The sequence below is a fragment of the Muntiacus reevesi genome, chromosome 2 (assembly GCF_963930625.1).
Source record: "Muntiacus reevesi chromosome 2, mMunRee1.1, whole genome shotgun sequence".
Classification (NCBI taxonomy): Eukaryota; Metazoa; Chordata; class Mammalia; order Artiodactyla; family Cervidae; genus Muntiacus; species Muntiacus reevesi.
Window position 1 is genome coordinate 274,425,057 of NC_089250.1, and position 26,153 is coordinate 274,451,209.

Sequence of the window (26,153 nt, forward strand, 5' to 3'; positions counted from 1 at the left end):
CTCGGCGTCTCCTCTGGGGATTTTTATCACAAACTCACATCTGGGTGTTAAGTAAATAACTTTAAAGTCATCCACATAACTCTTGAATCTGCAACTGCTGCAAAGATCGAGAGAAAAGAGTTTTCTTGTTTCCCTTTGCCGTTTTCAGAGCTTCTTTTTTACTTTCTCCTTCCCGGTCTGCAGCGGATAATCCAGACTAACCTGATATGCTAATCACATCCTTTGTTTGGTGCTTACCTTTCCTGCATTCTCTATGCAGACCACCCCTGCCAGTTCTTCTCCTTTCTTTCTGCCTTACTGAGTGCAGGACACAGTACAATTCCCAAGACCTGACAGACAGAACTACCAGGTCACCTGACCCAGCCTGTGAGGGTTTTTGAAGCAATGTAAGAGGGAGACCCAGGTCCAAGAGCCCAGAGCTGCAGCCTCACACTCAGCACCCCTGTGACATCAGAAACGAGCATTTAGGGCGGGAAGTTCTACAAAGAGTGTCAGCCTGATTAATTCAGGAGAGGCTCCTTCTAGGATGGGTGTGGCTCTCCAAGTCATGGTATCTGTGCCCATGAACTATTTTTTTTAATTTTTTTTTAAATTTTATTTTATTAGTTGGAGGCCAATTACTTCACAACATTTCAGTGGGTTTTGTCATACATTGACACGAATCAGCCCCCACGAACTATTTATTGCCAAATTCACACTGAAATGCAAGAAAGAAGAGGAAACCACCAATACATTCAGTTCAGTTCAGTTCAGTCACTCAGTTGTGTCCGACTCTTTGCCACCCCATAAACTGCAACACATCAGGCCTCCCAGTCCATCAACAATTCCCGGAGTACACCAAAATCCATGTCCATTGAGTCGGTGATGCCATCCAACCATCTCATCCTCTGTCCTCCCCTTCTCCTCCTGCCCTCAACCTTTCCCAGCATAAGGGTCTTTTCAGGTGAGCCAGCTCTTCAAATCAGGTGGTCAGAGTATTGGAGTTTCAGCTTCAACATCAGTCCTTCCAATGAACACCCAGGACTGAAGTCTTTTAGGATGGACTGGGTGGATCTCCTTGCAGTCCAAGGGACTCTCAAGAGTCTTCTCCAACACCACAGGTCAAAACCATCAATTTTTAGGTGCTCAGTTTTCCTTATGGTCCAACTCTCACATCCATACATGACCACTGGAAAAAACATAGCCTTGACCAGACGGACCTTTGTTGACAAAGTAATCCTACATTTTAATATGCTGTCTAGGTTGGTCATAACTTTCCTTCCAAGGAGTAAGCATCTCTTAATTTCATGGCTGCAATCACCATCTGCACAGTGATTTTGGAGCCCACAAAAATAAAGTCTGTCAGTGTTTCCACCGTTTCCTCATCTATGTGGCATGATGTGATGGAACTGGATGCAATGGTCTTAGTTTTCTGAATGCTTAGCTTTAAGCCAACTTTTTCACTCTCCTCTTTCATTTACATCAAGACCATTCAGGTATTACCTAAATCGAATCCCTTATGAATGTACAGTGGAAGTCAGAAATAGATTTAAAGGACTAGATCTGATAGACAGAGTGCCTGATGAATTATGGACAGAGGTTTGTGACACTGTACAGGAGACAGGAATCAAGACCATCCCCAAGAAAAAGAAATACAAAAAAGCACAATGCCTGTTGGAGGAGGCCTTACAAATAGCTGTGAAGAAAAAAAAAAAACAAGGAAAAAGCAAAGGAGAAAAGGAAAGTTAGACCCATTTGAATGCAGAGTTCCAAAGAATAGCAAGGAGAGATAAGAAAGGCTTCCTCAGCAATCAATGCAAAGAAATAGAGGAAGACAACAGAATGGGAAAGACTAGAGATCTCTTCAAGAAAATGAGAGGTACCATGGGAACATTTCATGCAAAGATGGGCTCGATAAAGGACAGAAATGGTATGGACCTAAGAGAAGCAGAAGATATTAAGAAGAGGTGGCATGAATACACAGGAGAACTGTACAAAAAAGATCTTCATGACCGAGATAATCACGATGGTGTGATCACTCATGCAGAGCCAAACATCCTGCAATATGAAGTGACCCTTAGCAAGCATCACTATAAGCAAAGAAATGGAGGTGATGGAATTCCACCTGAGCTATTTCAAATCCTGGAAGATGATTCTATGAACCGTGCTGCACTCAATATGCCCCCAAATTTGGAAAACTCAGCAGAGGTCACAGGACTAACAAAGGTGTTTTCATTCCAATCCCAAAGAGAGGCAATGCCAAAGAATGATCAAACTACTGCACAATTGCACTTATCTCACACTCTAATAAAGGGATGCTTAAAATTCTTCAAGCTAGGCTTCAGCAATACGTGAACCATGAACTTCCAGATGTTCAAGATGGTTTTAGAAAAGTCAAATGAATCAGCAATCAAATTGTCAACACCTGCTGAATCATCGAAAAAGCAGGAGAGTTCCAGTAAAACATCTATTTCTGCTTAATTGACTATACCAGAGGCTTTGATTCTGTGGACCACAAGAAACTGTGGAAAATTCTGAAAGAGATGGGAATACCAGACCACCTGACCTGCCTCTTGAAAAACCTGTATGCAGGTCAGGAAGCAACAGTTAGAACTGGACATGGAAGAACAGACCGGTTCCAAATAGGAAAAGGAGTACGTCAAGGCTGTATATTGTCACCCTGTTTATTCAACTTATATGTAGAGTACATCATGAGAAATGCTGGGCAGGAGGAAGCACAAGCTGGAATCAAGATTGCCAGGAGAAATATCAATAACCTCAGATATGCAGATGACACCACCCTTATGGCAGAAAGTGAAGAAGAACTAAAGAACCTCTTGATGAAAGTGAAAGAGAAGAGTGAACAAGTTGGCTTAAAGCTCAACATTCAGGAAACTAAGATTATGGCCTCCGGTCCCATCACTACATGGCAAATAGATGGGGAAACAGTGCCAGACTTTACTTTTGGAGCTCCCAAATCACTGCAGATGGTGATTGCATTCATGAAACGAAAAGACGCTTACTCCTTGGAAGGAAAGTTATGACCAACCTAGACAGCATATTAAAAAGTAGAATTACTTTGTCAACAAAGGTCTGTCTCTTGAAGGCAATGGTTTTTTCAGTGATCATGTATGGATGTGAGAGTTGGACTGTAAAGAAAGCTGACCACAGAAGAATGGCTGCTTTTGAACTGTGGTGTTGGAGAAGACTCTTGAGAGTCCCTTGACCTGCAAGGAGATCCACCCAGTCCATCCTAACGGAGATCAGTCCCGGTGTCATTGGTAGGGCTGATGTTGAAGCTGAAACTGAAATATTTGGCCACCTGATGTGAAGATCTAACTCATTGGAAAAGACCCTGAGGCTGGGAAAGATTGAAAGTGGGAGTAGAAGGGGAGGACAGAGGATGAGATGGTTGGATGGCATCACCGACTCAATGGACATGCATTTGGGTGGACTCCGGGAGTTGTTGGACTGGGAGGCCTCGCGTGTTGCGGTTTACGGGGTCACAAAGAGTCAGACATGACTGAGAGACTGAACTGACCTGAATTGAAGTGATGGTGAGTGACTGCTTGTTGGGAATCACCTAGGGCCCTTGGGTTGCTGGAAGGATGTGCTCTCAGAATTCTTCCCAAAGATATCCTGCCTGCTGCATGCTAAGTTGTTCAATAGTGTCCAACTCTTTGGGAACCCATGGGTTGTAGCCCTCCCTTGCTTCTCTGCCCATGGGGAGTCGCCAGGAAAGAATACTGGAGTGGGTTGCCATGCCCTTCTCCAGGGGATACTCCCAACCCAGGGATAAACCTGCATCTCTGACATCTCCCCATTGGGAAGTGGGTTCTTTACCACTAGCGCCACCTGGAAAGCCCCATGATATCTTGAGTAGTTAGATTTTTTCACTCCCCTCTGCAGCCTGGGGGATACAGTTTTTCATAAAATGACTTGCATTGTGACCACCTGCCTGCAGGTGAGGGACCTCCAGCTTCAGAGACCAGGAGCCTGAAGGTATATCCATCACAGCTTTCTTTGAAAATAAGCTAGGGGCAGCAGTGAACACTGGATTAAAAATGTGTGTGCCTAGACGCTTAGTCATGTCTGAGTCTTTGTGACCCCTTTTACTGGAGTCCACCAGGCCTCTCTGTCCATGCGAATTCCCAGGCAACAATACTAAAGTGGGGTGCCATTTCCTCCTCCAGGGGATCTTCCCGACCCAGGGATCAAGCCCAGGTCTTTGGGGCTCCTGCACTGACCAGCGGATTCTTTAGTAGTATTGCCACCTGGGAAGCCCAAAGTGTGCGTGGGAATGGAGAAATGTCTGTGAAAATGATGCCTTAAGTGCATATCTGATGACCGACAAAGGAAATAATGACTTATGTAAAGTAATAAGTGACATATGTCTCGGCTGAGAAAAAAAGTCATGCGAGCTCAAAGTTGAGAATAAGGTTTTATTTGGTAGGAATGTTATGTCTTGACCCCCGGAGACAGTATGTTAAGTGATTTTGAGACAGCTGCCTCTAATGAGGCAGGGCAGGAGAGAGACAGCATACAAGTGTGCAGCAAGGGGCAGGTAATCTGATTATTAAAGGTTACAATAATTTAAAAAAAGATCCCTCACATGAAGAGATTTAATGATCTTCTCTGAATGGTAAGAAGCAAGTGTCCAGGCTTACTGAAATAATTTCTTTAATATGCATCTAGCTATCCGGAAGGAATCCTGCTTCCTCGATGTTCACATCCTAATTCCTTGTATACTATAAGAGATGGTAGATGAGGCAGCTGAACTCCTCTCACATTACCCCTCACCCCCCACCCCACCCCCACCAGCAGTTAGGGAGTAGGAAATAGCCCGTGGCTTCTCAATAGCTGGCTTTGTTTCACCTGGGCCCAGAGACTTGCATTTAACAAATGCTTTTTAGTAGTAGGGCTTTCCTAGTGGCTCGCTTGGTAAAGAATCTGCCTGCAATGCAGAGGACTGGGGTTCAATTTCTGGGTCAGGAAGATCCCTTGGAGAAGGGAATGACATCCCGCTCCAGTATTCTTGCCTGGAGAATCCCATGGACAGAGGAGCCTAGTGGGCTACAGTCCATGGGGTTGCAAAGAGTGGGACAGGACTGTGCAACCAACTTTCACTTTCTGTAGTGGTAGAGTCAAGATTTCCTTGACAAACATCAACAATCTCAGATACGCAGATAATACCACTTTAATGGCAGAAAGCAAAGAGGAAGTAAAGAAGCTCTTGATAGGGGTGCAAGAAAGTTGGCTTAAAACTCAACGTTCAGAAAAACTAACAACATGGCCTCCAGTCCCATCACATCATGGCAAATAGATGGGGGAAAAGTGGAAACAGTGACTGTATTACTTTTGTCGGGCTCCAAAATCACTGTGGATGGTTACTGTAGCCATGACATTAAAAGACACTTGCTCCTTGGAAGAAAAACTATGAAAAACCTAGACAGCATATTAAAAAGCAGAGACATCACTTTGCCAGAAGCTATGGTTTTTCTCCTGGTCATGTATGGATGAAATAGTTAGACTATAAATAAGGTGAGCACCAAAGAATTGATGCTTTCTAATTGTGGTGCTGGAGAAGACTTCTGAGAGTCCCTTGGACTGCAAGGACAGCAAACCAGTCAATCCTAAAGGAAATCATCCCTGAATATCATTGGAAAGTCTCATCCTGAGGCTGAAGCTCCAACACTTTGGCCATCTGACAATGAGCCAACTCACTGGAAAACAGTCTGATGCTAGTGTTGAGTAAAAAGATGTTCAACTTGAGATTTGCAAGTTAAGTTTTATTTGGGACAAAATGTTTTCATTGTTTCCCCATCTATTTGCATGAAGTGATGGGATTGGATGCCATGACTTTAGCTTTCTGAATGTTGAGTTTTAAGCCAACTTTTTCACTCTTGTCTTACAGTTTCATCAAGAGGCTCTATCGTTCTTTATCGCTTTCTTCTTGCTGAAGCTGAAACTCCAACACTTTGGCCACCTGCTACAAAGAAAGGATTCACTGGAAAAGACCCTGATGCTGGGCAAGATTGAAGGCAGGATGAGATGGTTGGATGGCATCACCAAGTCGATGGACATGAGCTTGAGAAACCTCTGGGAGTTGGTGATGGACAGGGAAGCCTGGCATGCTGCAGTCCATGGGTTGCAAACAGTGGGACACGACTGAGCGACTGGACTGAACTGGGGCAAAATGAGGACTGCCGCCTGGGAGGGAGAACTTCAGATAGTTGTGAGGGACTGCTCCAAAGTGGCAGTGGGGGAAGGTCAATGTATAAAGTTTTGGTGAAGGGGGAGTTCGATGCCATTAAGCACTCATTTTACAGAAGGTTTCTTGCTAATCACGAGGATCTGATATAATCATGAAAGGATTTAGTGCTTCTCTAGTCATGAGATGCAAAGATTGATATCATAAAATATGTTCCTCAGTCCAGTTCAGTCGCTCAGTCATGTCCGACTCTTTGCAACCCCATGAATCGCAGCACGCCAGGCCTCCCTGTCCATCACAAACTCCTGGAGTTTACTCAAACTCATGCCCATCGAGTCGGTGACGCCATCCAGCCATCTCATCCTCTGTCGTCCCCTTCTCCTCCTGCCCCCAATCCCTCCCAGCATCAGGGCTTTTCCAATGAGTCAACTCTTCGCATGAGGTGGCCACAGAATTGGAGTTTCAGCTTTAGCATCAGTCCTTCCAATGAATACCCAGGACTGATCTCCTTTAGGATGGATTGCTTGGATCTCCTTGCAGTCCAAGGGACTCTCAAGAGTCTTCTCCAACACCACAGTTCAAAAGCATCAGTTCTTCAGTGCTCAGCTTTCTTTACAGTCCAACTCTCACATCCATACACCTGTGTTAATTGTTGTTGCAGCTGCTGCTGAAGTGATTACGTTCTACTTTTCGTCACTGAGGAGACACCCATCTTCACACACTCACACAAAGGGCTTTTGAATTTTCCCCGTTTTTCAACTTGCTGAAAACATCTCGGCTTCCCATAGAGGCAGCTCTCAAAATTCTTCTCTTTTGCCTTAAGTTGTGTGAAAAACTAACTTAGAACAGGCAGGAAGCAGCTCTGCTCCAGAGGAAGTCAAAGAGATTTAAAGGCATCAAAAACCAGAGAAAGGAAGCACAGCTGGACAGAAGGACCAACAGACCCAAAACGGACTGGGGAGGGGTGAAGGGAGGAAGGCTCCGCCCCCACTGGCCCCGCCCCTACGTACCTGCGCTTCCGGCCTCGTCCCACCCTCTCCCTTACGTCGCCTCTCGTTGGCCGCGCGGCAGCGCACTCACCTCTGTACCGGATTTTCCGCCCGCGCGTGCGCAGTATCCTGCAGACCCGGAGTTGGGTTTAAGTCAGCGACAGAGTTCTGGTGAGTTTGTTTGTTAGTTTAAAACCCGGATGTCGTAGTCCCACGGCCTGTTGTCCTTCACACGTGGGTTTCGGGGTTCTCTGCGGATGTTCAAGGTACCGCCCCCATTTTCCCGTCCCCAGTGTGTCCTCGCATCGCCGTGAGAAGGTCTGAGGTCCGTTAGCTTAGCTGCCGGGTCCCTGGGTCCCACGTCCACTTTCTGTTAGCATCGTTCTAGGGTCTAAGTTCATCTCTGACAGTTCTGCCTTCTAACTTGTAGAGACCGCTGCTTAAAGTCCTGCATTGCCCAACCCCTAGGTCCCTGATCCACGAAGAGGTGAAGGAGGCTCTATTCTGTATGGAGTTTGGTCAGGGTCTCTCCTAAGGTTTGAAGGGGAGGGTCAGCCTAGAACGCGTGGTTTTCACAGGAAGGGCCGCGAGTTCTGAAGAAAAGAATACAACTAAAAACACCTCCTTTGATTCTGTGTTCCAGAATCCCTGCTGTGTCAGTGGCCGTGGAGGATTGTGATTTGTACCTGTTGAGATCCTCCCTCTGGGTGGGGCTGTGTTACAGGGAGCTCGCTGTGGTTTTCTAAGTATTGAACAGCCTAGTTACAACACTCGGGTCACTTCCCAGACTGATCTTACCTGAGAAGGAAGACCAGAGGAGAAGGAAAACAAGGAGTCAGAAATGACTCGTTCCCAGGTAAGAGGCACAGTCCGTGTTTGTTCTGTCTCTCTTTCCTGAAATGCTGTTTCTTTGGACTTGATAAGCTCCTTGACTTCTGAACGGGTTTGTTTGAAGCTACCCATAGTCATCATCCCAAGGGACCCATTGCCCTCCTGGCATATCGGTGCGACAGAAGACAGAGTATTGCCAGGCAGAGAAGCTCACTCAAGCTTTTAAGTCCCGAGTTTTTATTGGGCTTTAGCTACATAGGTGGGATTAATGACATCTCCAGCATTCTCCCCTCCTTAGAGATTGGGCTAATCAGCCCACTTGGCTCAAAGCCCCAAATCTCTAGTCACTTCGTTGGTCTTTGTGAAATGCCCAGCCTCACAACCTGAGTCATCTCATTATTAAACTAGGAGCCGACCGTAGGTCATGTTGTTAGCATAAATTATCAGGGCCCACGGAGAGTAATAAAGCTACTTCAGTCACTAAGGAAATTCCGAGAGAGGGAAAAAAAAAAAAAAAAAAAGTTAAATTCCAAGCGTAGTTAACAAACTTCCAGAACCTGAGGACCAAAGCCTGCCAAATTCTTTTTTTGTTGTTCGTTTGTTTTGGTATTTATTTAGTTTTGGCTATACTGGGATTTTTCTGATGGTCTTGGGCTTTCTCTGTTGTGATTAGGAGGGGCCACTATCTTGTTGTGCAGCTCTGGCTCTAAGGCACGGGTTCAGTCGTTGGATTAATCCCTGGCAGGCTCTGGAGGATATGGGCTTCAGCAGTTGTGGCACACTAGCTTAGTTGCTCCGAGGCTTGTGGGATCTTCCCTGACCAGGGATGGAACCTGTGTCCTCTGCATTGACAGGGAGAGTTCTCACTGGTGGACCGTCGGGCAAGCCCCTGAATTCTTTTTTTTTCTTTTTTCCCTAAATTCTTTATTACACAACGCTGAAACCTAAATCTTTCCTTTATGCCCTTTGACTTTTTTTTCCCCCTCTGATTTTTGTTGTTACTTTGGAATACCTCACGTGTTGCAATATTAAAAAATATTTTGTTGTGCTTACATTCTATTTTATTGTTCAAAGTAATGTCTAAGTCTCTCTTTAGGTGAGCTTCTTTGGCTACATTGTAACTATTTTGCTTCATTTATTTTGAAGTTTTACTAGTCTATACAGTTATAACTTCATCTGTAATTTGGCAGAATTACAGATTTACAGATTGTAATTACAGAAATCTGTAATTTCCCTCTATTTACATTTTTTTTCATTTTTAAATTCAAAATTATGTTGGCTCTCCTAGGTACAGCTGAGCCTTATACTTGAAATATCCATGTTTGTTTTGAGTTCAATTGTTCTGAATTTGGAGTCACTGAAGTCTTTATGTCACCACATCTTCCAAGTAAAACTTGTGATATTCAGACTTGATGTGCTTCAGTAAAGGTTTACAGTTTCTTCACATAGGTCTGGAAATGTGTTCTACATAGGTGTCATGGTATATTTGCTAATAAAATGTAGACTATTTCTCATATTGTGTTTTTGATCATTCTTACTAAAGAGAAAAAATAGTTTTCAGTGAAGCCGGGTGACTCAGTAGTAAAGAATCCACCTGCCAATGCAGGAGAACTGGGTTTGATCCCCGGGTTAGGAAGGTCCCCTGGAGAAGGAAATGGCAACCCCCTCCAGTATTCTTGCCTGGGAAATCCCATGAACAGAGGAGTCTGGATGGCTACAGTCCATGGGGTCACAAAGTGTTAGTTGTGATACATGTCACTTAACATGCATTCATGCACAATTTGTTGCCGGGAGCCAACACATGAGACCCTACCCCTAAAAAGGCCATAGGGGAGATAACCTGATGGGCAAGGCGAATCAGGTATTCAGGGGTTTCGAAAAAGTCAGCTCATGAAACCCTGCCCCTAAGAAGGCCGTAGGGGAGAAAACCTGACAGGCAAGGCGAATCAGGTTTTCCGGGGTTTCGAAAAAGTCAGCTCATGAAACCCTGCCCCTAACAAGGCCGGAAGGGAGAAAACCTGACGGGCAAGGCGAATCAGGTTTTCAGGGGTTTTCGAAAAGGCCAGTTCACGAGATCCCACCCATGACAAGGTCACGAGGAGAAAGCCTGACAGGCAAGGCAGATCAGGTTTTCAGGGATTTCGAAAAGCTGCGCTTGGCTCTCACCTTAAAAGATGGTATCTGTCTTTCTGATGCCTGCCTCAATGGACTACTCCCTAATTTCTCTGACACAGGCAGGAAGGCCTTCCCCGATCTCTTTCCAAATAAGAATCAACTTAGAACTTTAATCAATAAGTTTCCCAGGTGGTGGTATTTTATGAGATTATTTAGGGTGGAAAGGAGTGTTTTAATGTAAAACTCCTTTACTGGTAGTTTTGTTAGCCAAATGCATTTATGCGCTTGGTACTAATATGCATGATTGCTTATAATATCCTAATCATAAAATAGCATAAAGAACCTGATTATATAAAAGCCCTAATAGATATAGAGCCCTTTTAAGGGGTAAAGGAGTCCTATTAGAAAATATAAGAAAATTATTCTATAGGTGGTTATTCCGTTGTGATTTGCTTGCTGTGTTTTGCTTGCTGTATTTTTGCCTTTAATGTGCTAAGATTGTGTTATAAAAACCATTGTTAATATAGTTAAAGATCTAGAGAAATAAGAACTTAGCCCTAGTGTTGTAACAATGAGATGGTTGCTAATTGTCAGCCAGGAGTACTAGGCAGAAGCTGCCTCACTGAAGCCGCAGAGTCTGTATGGGCTAAACTTCTTAGATAAATGCAACTGACTACTTTTGCCGAAAGATTAATTTTTGTATTAACAAGAATATAATTCTACTCTGTACTACTTCCCTATGACCCTGTTACCTTTCAGTTAAGGTCACCATAAAAACGGAAAATAGGTTTACAATCACCTGACCTGCATAAAATGTTAATAGCCTCAAGGCCAGAAGATCATGTGCTAAAAATTACTATAGAATTAGAAAGCAAAAAAAATCCTGCTTCTCCTAAAAATCAAAATGATGTAATGCTAATCCTGTGTAATCATGAGTAAGCATCTTGTACCTTGAAAATGTTCTGTGAAAGGGTATAAGACCGGTTGTCAAAAAGTAAAACACAGACTTGGCCCTATCAAGGCTAGTCTCACGTCTCTCTCTCTCGCCGACGCCGTTCATCCTGAGGGTACCCCCTGGATCCTGCCGAGGCTGGACCCCGGCAATTTGTAAATGCTTGTTTTACCATAAATTCTAAAATACATGAGTTTTTTTTTTTTTTTTTTTTTTTTTTTTAAAGAAAGGTGGATTAAAAATATTTGTTCCAAAAGATCTGTTACTTATGGAAGCTTGCTTTTACCTGAAGTGTGTTTATGTGTGCATCTGTGTGTGCAGGCAGAAACCTAGGGCTTATTTAAAAGCCATCATCATTTCATGAAGATTTGTATTGATTCTAAACTTTGAAAACTGTTCTTACATATTTTCCATGGCCTTCGATTGTTTCATTTTAGTGAAATGAATATATAGTTCCATTTTAATAGATGTATGCATGGAAATGTTCATATGATTTGGTCAGTTATTTTTCTTGTATTCTTTTTTTTTTTCTTCTTGTATTCTTTACAGTTAGAGAAGCTTCTGTGAACTTTCTTTAGAGTTGTCCCTATGTATTCGTCTGTGTATTATTAAAGTTTAGAGTACATAGAGTGAAGTAAATTTAAGCTGTTTAAGGTATGTTTGCTACATATTTGCAAAAAGGTGGAACAGCAACATAATTGGAAGACTCTATCAAAACTCTCAGAAAGATATATAGTATATCCTAAATAGTTAAAATGATTGTTGCTACTGAGGATGCTCTCATATTTGAACTGTAAAATGTGTAAAACACTTGAAGTTCAAAAGTAAGCATGAATGCTTACCTGACTATTGTATTTGGTTAGTATTCAAAATGGTCATTCATGGAGCAGAATTTTGAACACCACTAGTGAAAAGAAGCTTGTTAACAATACTAAGAAAAAAGTTAAGCTTGCTAAAAGAAATGGCACATTTGTCCCACTCAAGAACTCTTGGGTCAGAGTATACTTTTTAGAAATATTCCCTGTTTCCTTGACGGACAGTTCATCCTGTGTCATACAAATACAACACTCAAAAGTAAATATGCCAATATTGTTCTTATTATTTGATCATCTCTTTTCCAGATCAGAATAGTTTCTGAAATGGTTTGTGGGTCATTTCTCATCTTTTTTTGGCTTAGGATTACGGTAGAAAATATTGCTGTGTAAAAGTCATATTATACTCTAACACCAGTTCAGTCTTGCTCCCAGGACTGAGATAATGAGACGAATCGTCTGCATGGATTTCTTTCAGTAAACTCTTTCCCTTAAGTAAATCTGCCTAGTCAGGACCATCCCTCTTGAGATACGGGTTTTCTTCTGACCTTATGACCAATGTTAATTCCTTGTTTCCTTGGTAATGGTTACTATATGTTTGGTTTTCTGATCTTTATTATTGTCAAAGAAATTCCTTAACAGCCTGTATATGCTCACACAAAGATCATTAAAGCACCCTTGTTCCATCAGAGCTTGGGTCCCTGTGTCTTTCTTTCTTTCTCTCTCTCTCTCTCACTCTCTCTCCCTCTCAGTCTAATTCTCTGGAGCATGGAAACCTGGCAAGGTCACTTTCTCACCCAGGCTTTCAAGACTTCCTCGAGAGGATGCCCTGTGCCTTCGTGAGTGGTACAAGCCCTGTGTCAAGGGCTTTATAGGTTCTCTGTGTAAACCAAGGAATATCAGCCTCTTTCTGTCTTTTGCTTTCTTATTGTCGACTCCAGACCAGCAGGTTCCGGGCCATTAAAGGACTGCAACATTAGGCTACAGATCATATGAAGTGAAATTTGCTTACAACACATTTTAAAAATATTTTTTTATTTGGCTGCACTGGATCTTCTTGTGGCAGGTAGGATCTTCAGTCATCCTTGTAATTTTCGGGTTCTTTGGTTGTGACATGTAAACTCTTAGCTACAGCACGTGAGATCTAATTTGCTGATCAGGGAAAGAACCAGAGCTCTGTGCATTGGGAGCTCAGGATCTTAGTCACTGGATCATCACAGAGTTCCTGAACTAACATTTTTTAATGATAGATTCAGGTCATAGTTTCCATATAGTGCCAAAATACCCATGCAGTGATAATGCATTTCTCTATGTACTTCTTACCCCATGACTCATGTTCACTGCTTTAGGTGTTTATGTGAGATTCCCATGCTATGAATTTGTTTTTTCCATTTGACTTGAACAAGTGTCTTGTAAAGAATAAGTGAGGGATGTGCCTAAACTCTCATTAATGGCATAACTCCATGTCTTCTTACTTTCTTTCTGCTTTGAAAGATGAACACTCAGGTGTGTTTAGCAGAGATGCTGGGTTTCGGGAGTGGGGGTTTTCATCCCAAGCCCAGGTCTGATCTTTTCCAGTACACTCCATGCTCACATCACAGGGTCTCATCACAGTTTTGTATTTTCCAAAATGTTTACAAGAATCTAATTAGTCCTAATCTATGCTCAACTGTATTAAAATTAAAATACAGTTTAGTGCAAATAAAGAATATCATCCTCTCACATTATGTACATTTTAATCCATTCAAAATTACCTGAGTTTAGTGACATGAAAAATTTTCTCTCTTCCTCCTAATGAGCATATAGCCCCATTTGAGTGTATGTCTGTACTCAGTGGAGATTAGTTTGAGTAGGCTCCTAGAGTGGGTGATGGACAGGGAGGCCTGGTGTGCTGTGGGCCATGGGATCGCAAAGAGTTGAACCTGACTGAGCAACTGAACTGGACTGTATGTTTGAAAATATTAACATGACTTGATCAATTTTTTCTTCTTTTCTTTTTGCTTTGTTTTTTGAAGAACTTCTGGGGAAGGGAATGACTACCCATTCCAGTATTCCTGCTTAGGGATTTCTTGGACAGAGGAATCTGGCCAGTTAGAGTCCATGGGGTCACAGAGAATAAGACAGGACTGAGTGACTAAACCTTTTCTTGTCTTTAGTATTCTTTCCAGTTACAGAAGCTTCTATCAACTTTTTTCAGTGTTGTCTCTGTGAACCTCTCTGTGTTTTATTAGCTAAAGTCTAAAGTACATAAACTAAAGTGAAGTTTAACTTCTGCCATTTAGTGGCTGTTTGTTAAAATATGTGCCAAAAGGTAGAAGAGCAACTTTACTCATTTTTAGTTATTCCTCTTGTCCGTTCAAGACGCTGATAAAAACAATCAGAAAGATATAGAGTACATACTAAATAGTTAAAATGATTCTTTCTGCCAAGATTCTGGTTACCCCAAGAGTGAAGAGCAGATAAAACCAAGGAGGGTCTTAGAATGCAGAAACTAAAAAAACAGACCCTTATTTTCTCATGTCTGGGAATTCTTTTCCAACTCGCACCCAGACCATGACATTTTTGGTGGCTTGTTTGGGGACTTAGAGTCTCTTCCCCGCCTCCTCGCTTCTCCTTCCTCATAGGGACCCTCTGCCAACAGCAAGTGCTGTGGCAGCAGCTGAGGCACTCTGGCCAGGGTTACCCTCTGGAGTGTTGTAAAGGCCTCACTGCCCACTGCACCCCAAGTAGCTGCCGCTTGAGTGGGTGAGGGTCTCTCCTTTGCCTTTCTTGCAAGTGAGGACTGTGCGAACCAATATTGTGTGGGCGCAGGTCAGACACATAAAAGCCACTAGCGCGCCTGCCCCAGAAAGACTCCCATGTGAGGATGCGGGGACAGAGAACGGATCAGGCCACAAGGGCATCCGCCCCCAGCAAGACAACTTCCGTCCACCATGTCAGGCGCATAGTGGTTGAAGCAAAACAGAGACCATTGTCCCGGCCACCGCCTCCTGGATGTATTGCAAGGCGGATTCCTCAGGCTTCTTCCCTGTCACTGTCACTTCTCTCCCTTCTGGTCTGGATTGGTTTACGGGAGCCTGGGTGTTGTCTCTGAGCCATCCCAAGCGTGCCTTCCCCGTTTCAGGGAATCACCAAACGGTGAGTCGCCAGGTTGCTCCCGGGCATCTCTGTCTTTCTCTGCCCGTGTCGCCTGGTGGCCTCGCTGCAGGGCTCTCTCAGGTCCCGTCTCTCTGTTGGAGGCGACTGCTGGGCCGCGCGGCCATTTTGTGCGTCAGTCGCAGGGAGAGACGACTGGGGGAAAAGGGCCGCCTTCCTGTCAGCCAGTGACTCGGTTCGCCCCTTCTGTGGTAGGTGGGCTAAGAGCGGGTTCTCTCTCATCCCAGGACGCTCTCTCATACTCAACCCTTGGCTCCATTCTCAGAAACTGGGAAATGTTGACCCTCCAAAAGGCCTGGCTCCTACACAAACGGGGGTCCCCCCAGAAATGGCCTCTGAGTGGCACACCAGGTTTTGCCAAAGGACGGGAAAGGACTCAAATTTCCTTGTGTTCTGTTGCCTCCCTGTCTCCCGTCCCCTCTGTCTCTCTCCATCAGATTTCCTAGATGACCCCTACTCGACCTTTCATATCCACATGATCTCTAGGAAAAGATTCTGAGGTTCCCTTTGGTCCAGGTCTTTCTCTTATATTCCAAAGCCTGAAGGATCAAAAACTGTCCTATCATTCTAAAGAATCCCCTTCGAAGGAAGCTTATCTCTCAGGTGAAGAGGGAAGCAAGCTTCCCCCATTCCTGAACATCCTAAAGAATTCCCTTCTGACTACTCCTGTTTCTCAGGGCTGGGAAGGACCAAGCTTCCCCCACTCCTGCAAATTCCCTTAATCCTTCAGATTCTCGTCATGGGACAAAGACCTCACTTCCCACCAGAGGGACAGTCCAAAATTTTTATCAGCTGAAATGCCCCTGATATCAGAGTAAATTTGAGCATTATTTTGTCTATATTTTAGCTATAAAACTAAGACTACAGAAACAAATAATGACTTTTTGACACAGGATGACCCTGACATTCTTTAGACTCTGGAGAAAACTGGTTAAAATGAAATTTTCTTTCCCTTGGGAACTGCAAAATCGTTCCTTTTTGCATATGCATTTAAAACCAACTAGCTTGTTAAAAGGCCTGCCTAGGGAAAAGCTTGAAGTTAACCCTTTCCTAGTCCTTGAAATACACTGCCCACTTTGCCTGAGACCTCACTCAGCCTTGGACAAATCAGAACATCAGGCCAAACAAACAAACAAACAAAAAAGGGTCAAAGAGATGTTTTAACTCTCAGGCAGGAAACTATGAGGTCTCTGTCTGTCTGTCTGTCTGGATTTATGTATGTCTCAGTGTGCACTCTTTTTTTTTTTTTTTTCATAATATTGCTGAAGTTGTAAATGAGTTCTAATTTAATTGGCCTAAAGGAAAGTAAGTTCTTACAAATCAGACAATTCTAACTGCAAGAGAAATTAACCTAAATGAATTTCAGATGCACGTGAACTGGGAAATATTCAATATTAAATACCGAGTATTAATGTTTGTTTGCTAATCTAATGTAGATATGTCTAAGACTCATTAAGCACAGTATTTTCATTATGCTTAGGTTTATTATAAGTTAAATGTTGTTATATTTTTATATCTGTTACAAGTTTGTTAACCAGGAAAGTACCTCTAGGAAAGGAAAAAAAAAAAAAAAAAAACCTTCAAAGAAAATGTAAAAGAGATATGAGCTTTCAGAGAAACTCTTAAGAATAATTATTCTTTAGAAATGTCTGTCTAAAACATCCTCTAGATTGTGGTAACCTGAATTTCTAGGACTGTGCTAAACTAAGTGATGGAAGTTTATTGAATAGCTAGGTCATTTCCAAATAAAAGAAGATTCTGAAACATTCATTCCTAAGGACTAACTTCCTTTTACTGAGAAACTAGAGATTTTGGAATATTCATGAATAATGCTTGATGCCATCCTGAGATGTTCTCTAGAATTTTTTTTTTTTTTTTTAAGGAATTATCACTGGTATTTATGTTCACCAATGTATAGAATGCTTAAGTTCTTGGTTGCTTAAGCAAAGTAGAATGTATATTTTCAGTAAAGAAGGTATGAGGAATGAAATTACATTTTACGAAGGGAAAAGGAAGTAGGTCTGACTTACCGGTGGCTGTTTCAGGGTGGGAGAACAAAGTAATGGGTACAGAAAGTGATAAGAAGGTTTCATGGAAAGTGGACCCCAAGGGAAGAGTTTTGTTCATAAACACAAGTTTTCTTGAGATGTTGACTTGCCTTTGATGATGGATTTTAAGTTTCTTTACTTCTGAAGTGATCTGTTCTATGTTTACCTTTGAAATCTTCTTTGTTATTTTGGCTAAGTGAATAAAATATTTCCGAGTGATCTATATGATTTTATCTGACTGAGTGTTATAACCCCTTTTGATATTGGTCAACAAAACTTCCTAAATATCTTGACTTCTTGCTGACTTTGGAATTCTTCAGAGGGCCCCTGAGACATCCCAGGGAGCTATTAAACTACCTGAGTTCATTGGACTTGTTAAATTATATGGGAAGTACTGTTGAAGGGGTGATAAATCTTCTCAGATTATACGATATGGTGGATGTTACTAATATAGATATCCTAAAATTATGTGGAGTTCATATAGATCTGATATGCCCTAATAAAATGTGGTCAACTATAATTCTAGTTATCCTGCTAAAGTGTTACAAGTCATAGCAATGACCAAGCTACATTGTCAGTTGCAGTTTAATCAGATTTAAACATGCCTTCTGTGGTTTCACTCTGATGCCTTTGTAAGAATACTGCTACTTCATGATTTATGGAAAAGATTTTTTATGGTTAACCGATGAACAAGTTTTGTTTGCTATCTGGTAAGCTGGTACCAGACTGGAATTTAGTCTACTCTCTATGCTAATAGAACAGAGTTTTCTTAGAATGCAGCTTTCAAGAAGACATTATGAATTTCTTTGCCTTTAAGTGATTTATATTCATTTTAAAAATCTTTTGTTACTTTGGTAAAGTAAATAAGCATTACTTAAGATTATGGTACATGTAGACAAAGCTCATTTTTCTTGTAAAAAAATAACCCCTCATGGTTAGGCTTTTGCCATCCTGATGTCCTTAAAACATGGCCATAGTCTGCTCCTGAATCGCAGAATTAAAAATGGGTGAACAATAGATGTAAATCAAAGAGTCAGTGCTATGGGAAATCCAAGATGGCTGCATGGCTTTTCCCAGTTCCCTGACAAACCTCACTTTTATTTGATGGGTTAAAGCCTTCCCTGGCTACAGGGTTAATGCCCTCATAAAGAAAAATAAATTGTTTCACTGAATATTAAGTTTTGTTCATTGTTAAACTAAATTTCTAGTTTTGTTAATTAAAGTCTAGTGTTTACTAAGACTCACTTCTGAGATAGTTTCTTGTTATGTTATATTTCTAGAAGATTTAATTAAGTTTTTAAAAAGGACACCATAAGTTTCTTTCTAAAGCTAATCTCAGTAAACAGTCTTCAGATAAAGATTAGATGCTCCATGATATACAACCAGGAGATTAACACCTGGCTATAGTCATTTAAGAAATGAAGTCAGATGACCTGGGGTATACTGCTCTACCTAATGAAAGTTCTTGACTTACCATTGTTACTTATCACCTGACTACTAACTGCTAGCTATAGCTATATTATTTTCTATGTTGCTTCTTTCAGAAGATGGTTTCTTAGGTTACTAAATCTGTGACTGAGCCTGTGATAAAATGTTGATATGCAGTTCCATATGCTATTAATTGTTGTAATAATGTACCTCTAGATATGGGAAGAAGGAACAAGAAGGAATATTCTCTGGGATCACGAGGCTAGTAAGACAAGTATGATCCAAAGACTTTTGCTACTCACAAGGCCTGCTCTAGAAACAGCACATTGAGTGGTCTATTAGTGGAACCTTCCCTAGGCCTGGGAATGAGCCTTCCCAGTGCTGCGGGACACAATGGCCAAGAAGTGCCCCCAAAGCATGGTCAAATATGTGGCTACAAAGGGACTCTGCTGACTGGACTCTGCCAGCTGTCTCTACAAAGATGACATCATGACCACTGCAAGTGCCTGACTTTCAACAGCCCGCAAAAGGAGTTCAGAGTAGAGATCAGAAATAAGGCACTCTGTGCTCTGGGAAAAACCCAGAAGAACTGGCCTTCTGATAGTCAGATGCTTTCAGGTAAAGATTTTATGAGCCCAAATTCTTGCTTCTTCTTGTCCAGTCCTGGTTCTCCTGGCTAGCCCATGAGCAAATTTCTACTTCTTTTCATCTTTGGGTCATGTACCTTTAACTTTATTATTTTTTTTTTAATAAAGTTTTATTAAAGTATAAAGGAGATAGAGAAAGCTTCTGACATAGGCATCAGAAGGGGGCAAAAGAGTACCCAACTTTCTTGTAAAGTTTGTTTCTTCTAAAATACCACAAATGTCCAAGTGGTCGTGCAAGAATATTCCCTGACCAACACCTAGACAATGTGGAAACAAGTCACCTTATCATTCCATGGACTCTCATTGCCCTCCATAAATGCACCCTGACAGAATAGGCAAAGGGAACTCAGATTCCCATGGCACCCCTGCTCAGCCTGAAGAAACCAGAGCGGTCATCACCCCTTTTTCCTTGAAATTGGAATCCAAAATGTGTGAGAAGGGAGATGGGTAGATAGTTAGACATGAACAGGGTATCAACAAGGGCCAAAGTATTGGCCCTAAAAATAAAGAGAGGGAGGTATGTGGTGACCCAGGGACAAAAGAGTAGATAAAACCAAGGAGGGTCTTGGAATGCAGGAATGGAAAAACAAGACCCCTTAGCATCTTTCCCTCCCCCACGTTGTAGCTATTGATGGATTTCAGGTCCTTCTGAGCAGCATAAACTGTCTCCCCTCCAACCCCATAAGGAGAATGTATTTTTCTTACTCTGCCTCCCACTTGTATATGTGCCTCATCCATTCAGCAAATGATCCACAAGACCCCTATCCCACTCTTTGTACCCTGGCTCTGCAAGTGGACTGAGGACCCCTGATCAACATCCTTTCTCATCTGAACTGGCCTGCTGTTCTAACAGCGTCCCCCGTTCTAATAAACTTTATTTCCCTCTCATTTTGTCTCATGTCTGGAAATTCTTTTCCAACCCGAGCCCAGACCACAAGAAAGGTTACTATCCTATTCAGTTCAGTTCATTCAGTCGCTCAGGTGTGTCCGACTCTCTGTGTCCCCATGAATCGCAGCACACCAGGCCTCCCTGTCCATGACCAACTCCCGGAGCTTACTCAAACTCATGTCCATCGAGTCGGTGATGCCATCCAGCTATCTCATCCTCTGTCATCCCCTTTTCCTCCTGCCCCCAGTCACTCCAGCATCAGGGTCTTTTCCAATGAGTCAACTCTTAGCATGAGGTGGCCAAAGTATTGCAGCTTGAGCATCAGTCCTTCCAGTGAACACCCAGGACTGATCTCCTTTAGGATGAACTGCTTGGATCTCCTTACAATCCAAGGCACTCTCAAGAGTCTTCTCCAACACCACAGTTCAAAAGCATCAATTCTTCCGTGCTCAGTTTTCTTCACAGTTCAACTCTCATATCCATACATGACCACTGGAAAAACCATAGGCTCTACTAGATGGACCTTTGTTGGCAAAGTAATGTCTCTGCTTTTTAATACGCTGTCTAGGTTGGTCATAGCTTTCCTTCCAAGGACTAAGCGTCTTTTTTTTTTTTTTTTTTTTAGCGTCTTTTAATTAACTATCCTGTTCCACCTATTAAAATTTGTAAAACAATTAAAGTTCCAACTTAAGTATGAATTCTTGCCTTACTATTCTATTTCCTTGCGGTTTAAAATCGTCATTCATCGATCAGAATTTTCAACATTACTAACTCAAATAACCTTGCTAAAAATGTGGCACTTTGGCCCCACTTCAGAACTCTTGTCTCAGAATACACTTAAAAAAAAAAAAATCCTGTTTCTTTGGTAAACAATTTATCCTATGTCACACGAGTAGAACACTGAAAAATAGATATGCTAATGTTTCCCAGATGGTTTTATAATTGCTTTTCCAGATGAGAGTAGTTTCTCTAATGCTTTGTGGATCATAACTCATCCTCTGTTTTTCACATTAGAAATTGGGTAGAAAAGATTACTGTGTAAAAAATATATTTTGTAGTACCAGCCAAGCCACTACTTCACGACCAGGTCTCTGAACTTGCTGTTTTCATCTTGGGTCACATTAGGAAGTCTTCCCACGGCCACATGGCATCTGTACTTTGTATTTCAGGGATGGCTGACGTTCTGGGATGTGACCATAGATTTCACTCAAGAGGAGTGGGAGTGCCTGCACCTCGGTCAGCAGGAATTTACAGGGACGTGTTGTTAGAGAATTACGGGAACCTGGCCTCCTTGGGTAAGGGTAACTGCCTTCCAGAATCGCTTATCCACCCACTGGGATTTTGTTCTGTCATTCCAAGAATGTTTTCTGACATTTTCTGCTTCCCACAGTAGTTCCAGGTCTCTGCTTTCTAGGGGAAAATGGGTATTTGTGACTTTAGGAAGAAAAGTGATGATTCATGATGACTCGTTATGCTGGTGATGTTTTTCTTCCTTGAGGTACTCTGCCTCCTTCATTCTAGGTTAGTGGTAATTGTGTAAGTTCTGTGGCATTAAATAGGTGCACGCTTTCTTAATTTCACATCGATACTACTTACATTTGCCTTAGTACTAGTTGACCAGAATGTCAGGATCTGATTGTTAGGTGTTTGTTAGTATTGTACGACGGCTTTGAATAAAGTATTTCAGGAAATGTTTTCTAGGACAGAATGCGTTGTTGTCTCACCTGAATACAAACTGGATTCGATACTGATAAATCTCTAACAACACAAGTTTTCCTTTCTCTGATCAACAGGGCTTGTCTCTAAACTGGACCTGGTCACCTTTCTGGAGCAATTGAAGGATCCCAGGAATATAAGGAGAATGGAGACAACAGCCTTTTACCCAGGTAGTTATGAATGGATGGAGATGAAGACTCAGATGAGTGGTCCAAGGAGCTGCGAGGAATTCATCCTTCATCACATGGCTTTGGAAGATTCGCTTCAGTGGAAGTGGTTTTTGAAAACCTGGGTTTGTGTCTGCTAGTGTCATAGAAATGTATCACTTGCCTCATTCTGTCTCTTATATCATTCATGAATTTATCTCCAGTGATTACTTTTCTCCATCACAGTGTGAACTAAAAGTCTCCTCTTGACTTGTGACAAACTGCATTCATTAGTTACTCTTCAATTTCTTTGGGGACCTAGGAAAACTCTGCCCATTTCTGAGTAACTGTATGACAGTCGTTTTCAAGTTTCCCTCTACCTTTGGACAGAAATGTTTAAGTGGAGTGGTAGACAAACTGCCAAACTTCTAGGAATACTGGGTATGGGTTTTTATTCTCTGGTTTATAATTTCCTATTCACTGGGAGTGACACATATGACCTTCTAAATAAATTTCAAATTCAAGTAATTTTTCACTGCAGAAAGCAAAACCTTGTGAAAATCAAAGAATGCACATCTCATGTTGACTTCAAAGTTTCTCTTTTACTTTTATGATCTCATATTAAATATCTTTAGTGTATTTGATCTAATTCTAACTTGCTAAAATACCTTATTATATTCTTTTACCTCATAGAATTTTAAAATATATTGACATGAACTCTTAGGACATTTTCCACTATACTATTAATGGTTGATTCAAACTATGACAATTTTTAGGTTATATAAAGAAATCTTTATTAAAATTCTAATTGGAATATAGCTTTTTTCCAGTTGTGTGCTCCTAAACAGCAAAGAGAACCAATTATACATATCAGTCAGTTCAGTTCCGTCACTCAGTCGAGTCTGAGTCTGCAATCCATGGTCTGCAGCAAACCAGGCTTCCCCGTCCGTCACCAAGTCCCAGAGCCTGTTCCAACTCTTGGCCATCGAGGTAGTGATGCCATCCAACCATCTCATCCTCTGTCATCCCCTTGTCCTCTCATCTTCAGTCTTTCCCAGCATCAGGGTCTTTCTCAGTGGGTCAGTTCTTCACATCAGGTGGCCAAAGTATCAGAGTTTCAGCTTCACCATGTCGTTCCAATGAACATCCAGGACTGATTTTCTTTAGGATGGCGTGGTGTGATCTTCCAGTTCAAGGGACTAAGAGTCTTCTCCAACAACACAGTTCAAAAGCATCAATTCTAGGGGGGTCAGCTTTCTTCATGGTCCAGCTCTCACATCCATACATGACTACTAGAGAAACCATAGCTTTGACAACATGGACCATTTTCAAAACTAATGTTTCTGCTTTTTAATATGCTCCCTAGGTTGGTCATAGCTTTTCTTCCAAGGAGCAAGCGTCTTTTATTTTCATGGCTGTAGTCACCATCTGCAGTGATTTTGGAACCCCCAAAATAAAGTCTGTCACTGTTAACATTGTTCCTCCCACTGTTTGCCATGAAAGGATATGACTGGTACCATGATCTTCGTTTTTTGAAGGTTGCGTTTGAGGCCAGCTTTTGCACCCGCTTCTTTCAGTTTCATGAGGAGACTCTGCAGTTCCTCTTCGCTTTCTGCTATAAGGGTGTTGTCATCTGTATATCTGAGATTATGGATATTTCTCCCTGAAATCTTGACTCCAATTTGTGCTTCATCCAACCCGGAATGTTGCACGATGTACTGTATATATAAGTTAAATAAGCAGGGTAACAGTATACAGCCCTGACGTACTCCTTTCCCAATTTGGAATCCGTCCGTTGTCACATGTCCAGTTCTCACTGTTGCATCTTGACATGCATACAGATTTCTCAGGAGGCAGGCAAGGTAGTCTGGTGTTCTCATCTCTTTAAGAATTTTCCACAGTTTCTTGTGAGCCACATAATCAAAGCCTGTGGTGTAGTCAATACAGCAGATGTGGTTCTTTTTCCAGAAACCTCTTGCTTCTTATATGATCCAAGGGATGTTGGCAATTTGATGTCTGGATCCTCTGCCTTTTCTAAATCCAGGTTGCACATCTGGAAGCTCTCAGTTCACGTACTGTCAAAGCCTCACTTGGAGAATTTTGAGCCTGTGCTATTGTTTGAAATGAGAGAAATTGTGTAGTAGTTTGAGTGTTCTTTGGCATTGCCTTTCTTTGTGATTGGAATGAAAACTGACCTTTTCCCATCCTGAGGCCACTGCTGAGTTTTCAAAATTTGCTGGCTTATCTAGTGCAGAACTTTAACATTATCCTCTTTTTGGACTTGAAATAGCTCAGCTGGAGTTCCATCACCTGCACTAGCTTTGCTGGTAGTCATGCCTTCTAAGGCCGACTTGACTTTGGACGCCAGGATGTCTGTTCCTAGGTGAGTGATCACACTATCGTGGTTATCTCAGTCATTATCTCAGATCTTTTTTGTATAGTTCTTCCATGTATTCTCACCAACTTCTCTTATTATCTTATGCTACTTTTAGGTCCATCCTGTTTCTGTCCTTTATTGTTCCCATCTTTGCTTGAAATATTCCCAGTGCCTCTAATTTCCTTAAAGAGATCTCTAGTCTTTACCGTTGTATTGATTTCCTTCCCATTTAGGCCTCCAGAGAGCAATGAGTAGAGTTCCCCTTTTCTCTAGTCATAGTTTTAAAGTCTCTCTTCTTATTTAATTTATTAAAACTAGTATTTTATTAAGTTTCTCTTATTTGTTTCAGCTTCCTTGGACACTGTCTTGTGTGTCCTCAGTTTCTGATTAGTTCTCTGTCACTATCACTTATGATTTTTAGACTGAAGCATCTAATAGAACATTCTCAGAAACATGTGAGGCAAGAGTTTGATTTACGAATTACTAGGCACCTAGGATTTGTGAAAGTGTTTGGTGTCTCCCTTAAGAGGACTAAAAGCAGGAAGTAATCATTAGATTGCCTATCACCTCTGAATTCAGTGGTGATTGGAGACTTTTATCTTGTTTCTTCCCCTATAACCTGTTTCTTTGCCATATCATTTTGTCCATCTTCAGTTTGCGGTCTCTCTTTTGAAGGTTACAGGAACCTAGTAAGTCTTCCTTCTGTTGTCTGCACCTTGGTGGATGAGGTTGGTCCCAAAGTTTGTGCCCTCATCCTCCTGATCTGGGCTTTGATTGCTGTTAACCGTGACCAGGGCCTGCTGTGGATATTCAGGGCTGTTTCCCCATTGTTCTGTGGTTGTTACTGCCCTCTCTCTGATGGTGCCTGCTCCCAACATGGTGGAGCAGAGCCCCCAGACCTGAATCTTAGCTGTGATTCTGATTTGTGGTGCGAGGCAGGTGGGACTGGAGCACCTGCATGTGGAGAAAAGTCACTGAGTATTACTTCTCTGGGGATGTTCACTCAGGATGTGCTCTGGTTCCCCCTCTCATGCGTTCTGCAGGCTCTCATGTGATGTAGTCTTGGCACTGCTCTTGGCCCCAGCTTAACCATGGGCATGATGGCCCTTGGCCCTGGTGTCTCGCAAATGTTGTTTTCACAAGGTCACCGGCATAGATTCAGTGAAGTCAGGTCCTGGGATTGCATTCAATGTGGAGCTGGACCCTCTGGTGCTCAGGGGCAGCTCAGGGTCTGTCCTGGCCCAGCCCCCTTGTGTGGGAGCCCACAGAGTCTACAGCAGCTAGAGCTACCCCTGCCTTGACTGAGAGAGCGCTGGGAGGTGATTCAGATGCTCTGTAGGGGCTGAGGTTACACAGCCGGTCGTGGGTGTAAGACCGTGGCTTCTGTTGCTGCAGGGAGAGGTGTCCGCTTTTCTTCTCCATCCCTGGGGCTCAGCTGTGCTTTCAGCTGCATCTGAGCCTGTGGGCAACTCACAGGTGTCTTCTTCTGAGCTGCCCCAGGGCACAGGAGTCTGCTGATTGTGGAGGAGGTCGATGGGGGAGGCCGTGGCTGGGGACTCAAGAGACCTACGTGGGTGGAGTTCTTCATAGTCCTTGGCGAGCAGGGTCCGGCACAAGGGGCATGGGGTGCAATGGGCTTACTCGTTGGGCATCACTCACCAAGGCGACTCTGCTCTCTGCTGGTTCAGGCTTCCACCACAAGCATCCCGTTTGCAGAGCTCTTCCCACAGCCCCATCCCTTTAGGATGTTTCCTCACAGCCATCCTCAATCCTCTGCCTGGGTCTGTTTTCTGAACTCCACATTTCAGCACCCAGCCCTTGTCTGCAGTGGTGGATATGCCTCTCAGGCTGGGTGGG

At 42.5% G+C, this 26,153-nt stretch overlaps 1 protein-coding gene across 1 annotated transcript in view; it reads left to right on the forward strand.

Annotated features, from left to right (window-relative positions):
• The first annotated feature begins 7,341 nt into the window (after positions 1–7,341).
• The window catches only part of LOC136161703 (zinc finger protein 420-like), a 56,181-nt gene continuing 37,369 nt past the window's right edge, over positions 7,342–26,153 (forward strand). The window contains exons 1-2 of the mRNA XM_065926728.1: positions 7,342–7,445; positions 7,823–8,035. Coding sequence (XP_065782800.1) covers positions 8,021–8,035 — 15 coding nt within the window. The 5' untranslated portion in view covers positions 7,342–7,445; positions 7,823–8,020. The remainder of the gene's footprint in view (positions 7,446–7,822; positions 8,036–26,153) is intronic.